The sequence below is a fragment of the Pagrus major genome, chromosome 22, assembly GCF_040436345.1.
Source record: "Pagrus major chromosome 22, Pma_NU_1.0".
NCBI lineage: Eukaryota > Metazoa > Chordata > Actinopteri > Spariformes > Sparidae > Pagrus > Pagrus major.
This window is the reverse complement of record NC_133236.1, coordinates 19,137,398-19,149,825: the sequence shown is the minus strand read 5'-3', so window position 1 is coordinate 19,149,825 and position 12,428 is coordinate 19,137,398. Positions and strand designations below refer to the sequence as shown.

Genomic DNA, 12,428 nt, shown 5'->3' with positions numbered 1-12,428 from the left:
AACTCAAGGCAGATTAAAAAAGAAAATAGAGACTCCAAGAGAGAGTCTCCTTTTGCCCCATGGACCCTTATTTCAGAAAAACTTTGTATGGTAGTGAATGGAGAAGACAAATAATTTTTAATCCCGCTTGAATTGCACCATGAATAACGTATTTATAAAAGCTACACAGCCATTTGTTCACAGTCACCAAAACACGTAACTTAAACATTGTAGAGCTGCTCCTGTATATAAGCGACTCACAAAACTGACCAACTCTCCTTATACATAGCTACAGTTGTCAGTATGACCAGATTTATTAAGAGTTTCACCATTTTAACACTCTTTCTGTGCCGAGTTGGCAGCCATGTTTGGTAAGAAGATGTAGCCCACTGGGCGGTTTCACACAAAATTAGTTTTACTTGGAAATATTCTCTTTTAAATTGACAAGAACATCATGTGTATTTGTTCGTGGCACAACTCAAGATTAAATTATTAAAATTATTAATAGTATTTTGGATTACACCGTTGTGGAGCGCACTCTGGCGTGGCCAATGTGTAGTGCCCCATTTTCTGACAGAGTGGGACCTCATTGTTTCTGTCCCCTCTCTGCTGCAAACTACACCGTCTGATTATTTATAGCCCGCACCGTACAGCCTATATGGGCCACACGGACTTCATACATGAGCTATAATATTGGTTATAATAACCCAGACCAGCCGTAGCAAACTACAGACAACATATATCTCAAGGTTTGGGACCATGTTATTCAGATTCGGTGTCATTCTCACTCCGGAGTCTTCGGACGTGGAGGTGTTTGTTTTGGGCTCCCGTGCAGAAATGGGCCACTGGGACCCGAGCCGAGCCGTGCAGATGAAAGCCTCACAGAAGCTCCCGTCGCCGCATGAACCGTGTCTGTGGATCGGCGACGTGCAGCTGGCAGAGCCGGTCAGAGAGCCGCTGTGGTTCAAGTTCGTCAAAAGACTCGGAGGCACTTTCATATGGGAAGGTACACATCAGCACTACGACATATCTTCTGTCTCTGGACATAACACATATTTAACGTGACTCCCGTCGAAGATAACATATTTATATTTCAGGCAAAATAAGAAGACACCTCCGCCATGTTTGGTTTATTTTGTGTAATGTGTCGTTACCGCCACGTGATGGCGGTAAAGTGACACTTGGCATTTACCAATGCGTACTGGTTTGAGGATGTCAGTGCACCTGTAGGCCTATACTTGGATTGAATTGTGTTTATAACAGTTATAGAAGTATTAAGTTAAATATTTCCATCTGAACATGGAGTTTAATTAGCAGTGTATTAGAGTTTAAGTATCTTAATGTAAACTCTCTCTGCCACCGAAGAAGAAACACATTTTCTTCTTCTGTGTTTTTAATGCAACAAAGAAAGGTATAGAGAGCCACACTTCCGGTGGACCTCATAGGACCTTACCAAGCCCCCAGGAAGTGGGTTGGGGTTTGAAGCCATTTTTTTTCTTTGCAAAAGACCAGTGTAATAAACATTTTCACATCACAATGTCGTTATAGTCCTTTAACCAACGTTCTAACATTAACCAAACATGTTGTGATCGTATAGTGGGAATATTATGTATGCCTTTTTATAGGGCTCCCAGGAATAAGAGCCATTTTCTGTTACATTTACAGTATGCGTCCAAAAGTAAGCTACAAGCTGGAATTACAATTTTGCATATAGTAACAATATGTGAAACGACTTTAATGCATTAAATATAGACATTGCAATGTAGCTTGCATGCAACCACCTCCAGCTCAGGAGTATTGTGATGCTTACATAAGCTAACATTGTGAAAGAAGGGGCTGTAAAATGATATTGATGATTGATGAAATGATGATTTTTTTGAGCGTCACAAAACCCTAGTTTTATGACAAACTGTGACTTTCTCAAGATGAAAAATCAAATTTTAAATTGACAAACATCATATGGGTAGTTTATGGCACAATTTGAGCGGGATTAAAACAAGTAATTTGTCTTTCTCCATTCACTGCCATACAATGTTTTTCCATATTAAGGTCCCATGGGGCAAACCAGAAGGGATGTGACTTCGGCACTCTACTGGCAACATCTGCCTGCATTTGTTAAGGACATAAATCTTTTACAAGAGGGCATGAAAAATTGTTTTTTTTTGGTCATTAACCTGCAGAGAGGTCGTCTTCTTTGTCACCAGGTAGCGGTCCGAGCCATGACAGATGCTGCTCATACGATGACAGGAACGTGGTGGATGGGGTGTACTGCCACCCGATTGGTCACTGGATAGAGGAAACAGGACACACAGATGAGATGAAACACACCACCAGTTTTTACTTCAGTGTGGCTGGTCAGAAGGCCATGCATTTCTCCAGGTAATGCAGTACAGTAAAAGCCATCTGCGTCATGTTGTCTTTGTGGAAAGATATTTATATTGTTCAAACAATTGAAATCTAGCAAACAATGATGTGAATCTGCCCGGCCAAGAAATAGTACGACACATAACCAGCCTGTTGTTAATTAGTCAGATTCAGAGGTGTGTGTGTAGGTGGAGTTACTCTTCCCTACTGTCTTAGTGCTAAGCAAAGCTAAGCAAACTGTACAGTAGGGGTGGGACAAAATATTGATTCGACAATATATCGTAAAACTTCCTCTGTCAATACAATTTTCAATACGCTGGTGCCAAATATTAATATTTTTATTAAAACATACAGGCACTCTAAACAGATTCCATTTGACTTGACAGAGTCACTGCTTCATAACTTTCTCCAGGTTTAAACTTCTGCAAACTTAATCTATACACATTGAAAAGAATTTAGTAAGCTGTAACTGTATCCTTCCTTGAACCCCTTTTTCCTTTAGCGCTGATTGGCTTTCTGGCAGTTTGGCCTTTTGCCAGTTAACGTGGACATGTGGACATAGACAAGTGCGTGTGATAAAGAGGCACTAAGCTAAGACTATATTATTTATATGTTTTTTCATCTCAATTAATTTCAAAATTTGTGAAACTCACACCACAATGCAGTAAATAAATACATAATTCCTACACTTTGCATTTTTTGCATTCTTCGCTTAGACAGATATGGTGATTTATCATTAGATGATATGTATCAATTATCTCAGAATCGATACTATCGTTATTGTGGGCAACGCATTGTGAATTGTTTTGTATCATGAGTTGCTCTGTGATTCCCACCCCTACTGTACAGACATGAAAGTGCAGTAGATCTTCTCAACTAACTCCTGGCAAGTAAGCAAATAAAACATATACTCTCTTCTGTTCTATCTGAACTATCTGTTTTGGTTTGGACGTTCACACATTATCTACCTCACATCAGCCATTCCTGAAACAAACTGTCAAACTTCTCATCTTGTAACCTGAGATCCATCGTTTCGCTCTCACTGTAATGTAATGTGACACTTGTTGAAAGCTTTCAGCCTTTCTGATGTGAAATAATTCAATAACAGCAAAAAAATTAATGAGGTTCCCCCGGGGCCAATCAATTTCCATGCTGAAGTGTGATTGTTTCTTAAATGACACTGAGGATCCCATTAGCTCCTCTTCTCTTATCTTCCTCGCTGTTTTCAAACCAACAGCCAATCTTCTTAAGGCTTCACTCAGCTCAGTTTTGAATTCTGCTTTGTTCTGACAATACATCCATCAGAGAATATTCTTCGTCGGGACTTCAGTGTCCTGCAAATAGTGCAGGGCAGTCATGTCACATTGCCCCTTTGTTGATGAAAGTCTAAAAATGTTACCTTCGTCTCTCACAGGGCAGACAAAAGCCTCAGTCACCCTCTTATGCCTGACCGCTCCTTTTGTTTTTTAACCTTGCTCCCTCCTGTTTAATTAGAATTGCTGTCTGTCACTTGAAAATGACCGTCCTTTCAAAAAGTAGACCACTCGCAGTTGTATTACCACAGCCCCAACCCTGTTAGTATTTCAGTGAAAAGGAGAGGGCATCAGTCCGAATTCAGGCAACGTATACAGTGAGTGATTGACACTCACTAACATTGACATTGTTACTGTGTCAATGAAAGCACTTGTCATTGTCCTTCTAGTTTTCACTCTCTGTCCTATTCACAAGACCTTTATGAAGAAATAGTGAGTTGTTTGTACCATAACAGTGCAGTGGTTTACACCCTTTGCTCTTCCTTAGGTACATGTTTAGGATCCCTGGCCTGCTAAGATGAATCAGTTGCTACATTTTTTTTTAGGTTTAGGCTGTTGAGCAACGGAGGAATTTCTGTCTTTGGTCGGTCATCCACTGCGTATAAAAAGACAACAGTCTTGAATGTTGCACTTCTACACTCTCCTGCCTCATAGACTATAAACTATCCCAGTCGCCAGGATAACATGTTGGCAGTTCACGGCTCTGCAAACCACTGATACGTTCAAATTTGCATGTTTCATAGTCTTCGTACCATATCGACATTTCTACAAAAAGTGTCATGTCACATTCACATTACATGTTTATGACCTGACTTTCATGTAATAACTTTAGTTACAAGTTACTTTTCTGATTGCATGCTACATCAGAGCCAAATGAGTACATTAGTAGTAACATATTGTACAATCACATGAAAAAAAAACACTGATTCAGATCATCAGAAAAATGCTGAATATCGGATCTGATGATTGGCCAGGCGGATAATAGCTCAACCCATAGTATACCATATTTACTGTATATACACGTAATTATGTATAATTTACCTGTAGGTTTGATTTTACATTTAATATCAGATACTTTAAGACCTTACTCAAGTACTATTTGTATGGTTGACTTTCACTTTTACCAAAGAAATATTTTACTTACTCATGATATCTTTACTTATACTAAAGTATGACTTTTGAGTTCTTTATACCACACTGCAAAAATTGAAAAAGATATTTTGGAGGGGAAATGGGGAAATCTCTAGCTGTGATTGTGGTGACCAAAGCAGATTCTCATGTTTTGGCATAAAACGCCAAAACATGATGCTTTCCAAACCCTAACCACATGTTTTTTGTGCCTAAACTCACATGAGCCTCAAGATAAAACTGAAAATTGAAACTTAGAGGACCATATGAAACTTGCATAAAATCTGGAACTATCTTAGGCCTGCTTGATTATTGAGATCATGATTATTTAATATTATTACTTATTGGAAAAAACATGCTTTCAACAATTGATTTCCTGAAACTTTAAATATAATTCGACTGAAAAACAAACAAAGAAAATGAATGTCTTGAGGGGTTTCTCTGAACAATGGCTCACTTGAAGGCAGTGGGGTGCACTGAATTTAGAACACAAGACAAAATGAGAGCATGATAATCGATTTTCTTGAATATCTTGTTTTCATCATTGTTGGAAGCCCAAAAAAGTAACTGAAAATAACATTTGTGTAATCCCCTAGCCTGACCTGCGACAAAAACAATTCAATGGTGGTTTGGATGATGCGAGACGAGTTCATAGTCACACACTCGAGCATACACTCAAATCAACCTACAGTACCCAAGCATGATCCTCCTTCTGTAAGCCATACACTCGGTGCCATGGTACACCAGGCCCAGCAGAAATTAGCCTAGGACCCCTGAGGCAGTGAGCACATAACTTGCATAAGAATGAGCCGGCTTGGCTGGTGCCATCAGGTTTTAATTTGTGTCCGAAGACCTAACAAGGCTTATGTCAAGGACCTGTGTTCAGTAGGAAGCTCCGTGCCCTTCTATCTCGCCTATTAATAGCTTTTTAAATTAGTCTTCCAGACCTTGCATCCGTGTAGCCCCGAGTATCATACACAGTCACCTTTGCAGTAACTCATTATATGATTCAAAGGGACTTTAACTCACTGTCTAGCAGGTGCCTCATCTCTCGTGCTCATATTCAGAGAGGAGGAGGCCTGGGGGTTATATAGCCATTTTGTAATGGGTTTTTATTACTGTTGAAGTGAGCAAGTGAGGTATTTGAACATGTTGAAATGTTTGTTTTTCATTTATGAGTCAATTTGTATCAGGGCACTAGGGGAGCTTTTCAGGCGATACCGATAAACTATAGTTTATGCACACCTGAGGGTAAGAAAGACTAAGATTTAGGAGCAGATGGATGATTTAATATCCCATAGTTCAAGATTTGTTTTTTTAAAACTCCTAAAAGTTTTCCCTCCTCTCTGAACCCTCTGAACAGTAAGGGGACACATGTAAAGGGATTTGATAATAGAATACAGAAAAAAGGTAACTGTATTTCAGTTTCAAAAAAAGATGTAATTACATTACAGATACATTCAGTAAAAAAGGTATTCACTAACAGGATTACGATTTTAAAATAAAGAGTCTCACACAACATCACTCTGGTCTTGAGTAAAACCAAATACCAAATTAAGTTAATAAAAGTTATCTTATTGACATTTTCTATATATTCTTTATTTGCATATCTTTGGTATTGAGGTATTCCATAAGTAAGTCAAGGAATCAAGATACATTACTTAATATTGATACTTGGATTACTTTACTGACTACGTTTTATAACACCTGTATCAGACTATGTTATTAAAGTAACCCTCCCCCTGCTTTTGACACAGTTTGATGTGAATGTGACAACAGTGTGCTGCGCCTGTTGGTTTTCTTTTTCTTCTTCTCTGTGTTTATTGGTGGACGTACTACCTTTAAAGGTGCATACCACCTCCTACTGAAAAAGGAGGTGGTATGGTGCCCACCTGAGTGTGTGGATGTCTTGTTAAGTCAATGAAAGCGATTTCAATTTCAAACTTCGTATCATTGGCTCTGTTTATTTGGCAACATTACCTTTTATAGCCAATAATATACATTTTTCACTATCAGGCCGATAATTTATCAGCCCAATATGTATCCCTAAAATCAGCTTGGAAGACCTAAACATAGACACAGAGATAAAACAGACATCTAGACATCTAAAGTTAGCATATATTGTTTAATCGTCAGGTTAAGTGACGATTTATGAGAAGAGTGAAACAAGAAAACCAGAAGACTAGATTGTAATGAGTCAAACTGTTAGTCATACAGGATAGATAATGAAAAAAAAATGTTTTACACAACTTGTACAGTTTTATAAGGTCCACTTGTTACATATTGATACTGTCTGTGAGTGTAAGATAAAAACAAGCGTATGATCTTCTTTGGCTAAAAAGGGCAGGTGATTCGCAGACAACACAGTTATTTTAATGTTAAATCAAAGAAAGACAGAGGTCATCTGATAACAGCATGTCCAGACCGGAGACTTTCATTGGAGCACCACTCTGGGACATTGCAGATTAACAGCGTCCTTCCTTCCTTTTATGTGTCATCTCCTCTGGTTGTAGACTTCGTGCATGCTAATGAGGACTAAATGGAGTCTGGCTCAGAACACAGTGGTCAGGAAGAAAATTAGCGGGACAAGAGGTCAATAAAAAAAATCACTGCTATGAGGAATGAAACAGAGGGAGGGATGAAGCCTTTTGCTTTTCAGTGATCTGCTAAGGTCAGCTTGCTCTTGATCTGTCTGTAAAAACGTATCATTTTGCCCAGGAGTAACTTGAAACTCTCTGCTCCTACCTATTGCACCGGCCAGCAGTGTTCCTGTCTACCTATTTCCTTTCTTCCTTTCGTTGTCTGAGACTCTCTTCATGCCCTTGAAACCATCTCATCCGACAGCACATTCATCATCACACTTCTTTACTCTGAGTCTCCGCTTTGGCTCCTTAAAACCTTTATCTGAACACTACTCTTGAAAAGTGGATCCACTGTGATCCTGTGCAATCCGATAATATTCACCCGTACATCATCTTTAAGATTTCACAGTCATCACATGGTGTTCATGATAAAATAATGAATTAAACAAATCAGTGAGTAATTCATCTCTGTTCGTTGCCTCCAGGGTACTGCCACGTGTCTGGCTGGGCAGCTGCCCTCGACAGGTGGAACATGTGACTGTAAAGATGAGGCATGAATTGGGAATTACTGCAGTGATGAACTTCCAGACGGAGTGGGACGTGGTAAACAACTCCAGTGGCTGCAGGCGCAACGAAGGGGAAGCTATGACCCCAGAGACCATGATGCATTTGTACAAAGACTGCGGCCTGGCGTACGTGTGGATACCAACACCTGACATGAGCACTGAGGGTAAGGAGGATTTTCTAGACCTACAAGATTAAATTCAGTACTAATAATAGTATTGAGTTAATTCCAATTGAGAGGACAGACACAGCTTGGGGCTGTTAGGGACTCAACATCTTCTTTAAAGTACGCTTTGGCAGCACGTATACAGTACATTCTGAGTAATGTGGCTTTACCCACTATGCCGACCTTCACAGTTCTGTGTTTTTCACCTCAGAAAGCTGATTGAACTTCCCATTTACATATTTCAAAGGTTAGGAATCAGCAGGAATGAACGCTTTTAGGAACAGTTTTCAGATCCAGATGAATGCAAGAAATAAGCATCAAAAGTTTCTGTGATTGCTGAAATTACAGCCAGCTATGACCATAAATCAGCTTCCAACTTTTCTCTTTAGCCAGAATGTCATGAATTAATCATACCGTACGGTATCTCATGTATTGTGTCGGTCACAAAGAGCTAGTTATGTTTCCACGGAAATATGTTCATATACAGTAGATCCTATTTCATGTTTAACTGTCGATACTTGTAGTTACATTCCCAGCAGAATGATATTTTGCTCATGAACATATTTATTTTAAGAATGCAAAGAAGTACATTTGCGAGTTATTCCATACAGATCCCAGTATCTTAAAGGAGCAATATGTAATAATTTTAGTTGAAAACATTCAAAAATGAAGAAATAACAACAAAGTACCAAATTTTACAGACTTTCAGAGTTGTTGTTCTGACCTGAGGGGGCATAACATGAATTTCTCCAGTCGACTTTTTTTGACTCCCATGTGATACACTATTGATCCACAGCTGAAAATAATTCAGACCAGTGCACTCTTCACTTCTGTTATTAGTAATGTTTGTTAGAAACCAAAGCACCAAGCTGTTTAGGGTAATTGCAGAAGATGCAAGTTTAAATGTGTAAGCTGTTTTTAAAGGTTCAATTTCAGGAGGTATTAATAGATTTGGTGCTGGGTAGCACAGACTGGTGGTTTTTATATAGGATTTACTTTAAGCGTACTGTGTGTTGTTGTCTTCTTCCGCAGGTCGGATCAGGATGCTTCCCCAGGCTGTATTCTTACTTCATGGTCTCTTGGAGAATGGTCACACTGTCTACGTTCACTGCAACGCTGGAGTTGGCCGGTCGACGGCAGCTGTGTGTGGCCTGCTCATGTACCTCCTCGGCTGGAGCCTGAGGAAGGTGCAGTACTTTGTCACAGCCAGGAGGCCAGCGGTGTACATAGACGAGGAGGCTTTAGTCCGAGCTCAGGCAGACTTCCTCCAGAAGTTTGGACAACTGCGGTCATCCATCTCTTCCCCAGAGACATGAGAGTGAAAAGCTCCCCTTGACAGGACTTTTAGTAATGATTCCTGATGTCAGCGTAAAAGTAACCTATAGCAAGAAAATTAACTTCTTTCCACTTAAATCTTATGTACGTAAATGACCCACTTCAGCTGAGTAACTTTCAAGTCTCGTTGATGCCCACGTATCTGGAGAGAGCGCTGCTGTAAGCATTAATCCTGCTGTGACGCGTTAGCTTTTAACTTCAGGAATTACGCTGTGCCATTTAGCAAATGCAGTTGCAAAGTAGTCGTGTGAAAGGGTGTTTGGAAAGACCTTTTCTTTTAGCCTTTTTCTTTTGTCAACAATCAGTGAATAGAGTTGGCATTTTCAGAACTTTTAGCCCAAAGTGTTGAACAGCAATGAATGAGAGGAACAAAGAGCAAACAAACATATTAAAAAGTGAATTTAACAAGGCCAGAGAGGTTATGCAGGGAGAGATTTCACTTTTCAAGGTGAGAGGGAAGCAGGTCACAAACAATGCTGCTCTCCAACGTGCCATACTCCTCAGTACGGGATTATTCCACGGTTGCTATTGCATGATTGTGAATCCGTTTTTTCATTTCAGAAGAGAAAAATGATCTTTTCTTCCTTCTTCTTTTGGAGGAAGGTCTTAATGCTGCATGAAAACAGCGCTCCTTGCCAAAGCAACAAATCAATTCCGAAAACCCCCCAAAAAAACGACAAAGCCTCTCCCTCTCTGTGGGAGCGGCATTCAGCTCCAAGACGTCGAAGAACACAGCTCCGCCCCAGCTCTCTCTGAGAGCTTGATAGCATTTCATCTTTATTTATTTGTCCGACAGATGCTATTCCGACCCGTCTCTTAAATAACAAAAACAACATCTCTGCCGGACCATTTTAATGCATACATAATAAGACATTATTGGAATATTGTTTGTTGTTGATTTTGAACTCCTGCCTAGACTCATACTGAGGATATATTGCTTTCTTAAAATACAGTGTTTATGTTACCTGTGCCTGATTTCTGGAAGTTTGTGGGTTTAAAGTGGAGGAAAGATTTTTTTCCTCATATACCTTCTCATTACTTTTCACTTCCCTTCAGTCCCTTCAGAAAGCAGCACCATATGAGGGAGTCAATAGAGAAGGGTGGGTGGTAAACTATGCATCTGCACTATCATTACAGATTTTTCAAACGTTCTAAAAATATTCACAAAAACTGAATACAAAATGAGTGAAATGCTTTTCTTTCTTCTTTTTTTCCGAAGCAGAGTGTGGTAGAAGAAAATGATGTGCGTATACAGTACTGTATGTGCGTGGGCACCGTCGCTTACTGGATGCCAATGTAATTGGTAAACATGTTGCATTTGTTCCACTGGGTTATTGTCAGTGATTGACGCTATAAAGTGTTTGTAGTCCACATGATTTCCAGGACATGCCAATCACATACACCAGTTCCCTCCAGATCCTTGCATTCAAATTAGACTGAGAATTACAGAGAGACGGCTTTTTATGGCGTAGAAGATTTATTCCATGGAGAATCCACAAATATATCTAAAGTTACATTAATCCTGAATGTGCTCAGGGGATACACTGTGTACCTGTGTTTTAAACACGGTTCTGGCTTGCAATGTCCCCGCAAGCCATCATCTTGTATTTATTCCCTCTGCTCCTTCTTTATGGACACATTCATTCTGCTGCTTAAGGCGTCACAGACCCATTGTTTAAGTTTGCTTCTGCAGTACACCTTCTCCTTCGTCTGTTATTGGATCCATCGACTAAGACTGAATTTTTCCCCCCTCTCTTTAAAGTAAAAAAACAAGCAAAAATGAAATAAGCATTTCAAAATATAATATGTAGGAATTCTGCATTAGAATGTCTGTTTTATATAATTTGTTGACTTGTGTCCTCACATTATCCCAAATCAGGGATGCAAATTTTAAATAATTTCTTTAATCGATAGTCAGCTGCTTTAACAGTCAATTCATCATTAATAATATATGAAACATGTTTGATCTTTTTCCATTAGCAAACGGTTTTAACCACTGACATGATCTATGTTTGATGTGAAATCAGAATCAGCTACATTAGGAGATAAAAGAACAGATAAAGTAAACATAAAGTTATTTGAATTTTAAATGTAATAACACCAAAATAATGACGTAATTTTAATTACGCAGCCTCTGTCTGTCACTGTTCAACAACTGGCGACAAAATTCAGCCCATACCGAGGCGACTAAATGGCTAAAACTTGTTATCAGTTTTTGTAATACTTATTAAATACTTTTTCTCATACCAGTATTTTGAGTTTTATTTGAAAAGCAAGCATCTGTAATCTGTTATTGTAAAATACTCTTTGATGTTTCCATGCCCGTCTCTGATTGTCGATTAAGACATTTTTAATCGGTTCAATTCTTAACGGCGAGTAATGATTTATCATTAATAGCCCTGTCCCAAATGTTTCCGACAATGTTTACTCAAGCTAACGGTGTGTTTCATTAGGTCATTCATTGGGGCGCTTCTTCTGGAATGGGAAGTCGGCAAACAAGATTAAAACTAACGTGAATAAAACTTTAATGCCCTACCTCATCTGTGAACATTTGTGCCCGAGTCACATAAGGTAGATTTTCAGCAGCAGTGGTGGTGAATGGTGTATACACCAACAGCAAAACGAGTTTGAGGGCAGGAACATTTGTGTTTATTTGCGTTAATGACACTGTTTATCTGCCCCAAACAACCAGATTACTGTGCACTAGCAATAAACTAACGTTAGCAAGCAACAGCACAATACGACAGTACGAAGTACGAAAGGTGGACAGAAAAAATAATTTGACAGTAATTGAATACATTCTGTAATTCATACCCAGAGGTGTGGTGATTATACTTGAATAAAGACATTCATCATATAGTCCTCAGTTTGCATCTCCTGTATATAAAATACCTAAATTAACATAAGATCGTCACCTATTGCAGATTACAATAACATTACTACAGCGATGTATTTGATTACTATAACCTTGTTTTGGTCCAAATAAAGCAGTTGTTA

The 12,428-nt window shown here is 39.1% G+C and overlaps 1 protein-coding gene across 1 annotated transcript; it reads left to right on the top strand.

Moving 5' to 3' along the window:
* Positions 1-649: 649 nt before the first annotated feature.
* On the top strand, positions 650-11,680 carry epm2a (EPM2A glucan phosphatase, laforin). The gene is made up of 4 exons (XM_073492962.1): positions 650-985; positions 2,184-2,358; positions 7,852-8,096; positions 9,129-11,680. Exons 1-4 carry the CDS (start codon positions 739-741, stop codon positions 9,410-9,412), a joined length of 951 nt encoding a protein of 316 aa, XP_073349063.1. The 5' UTR covers positions 650-738; the 3' UTR covers positions 9,413-11,680.
* The last annotated feature ends 748 nt before the right edge of the window (positions 11,681-12,428 follow it).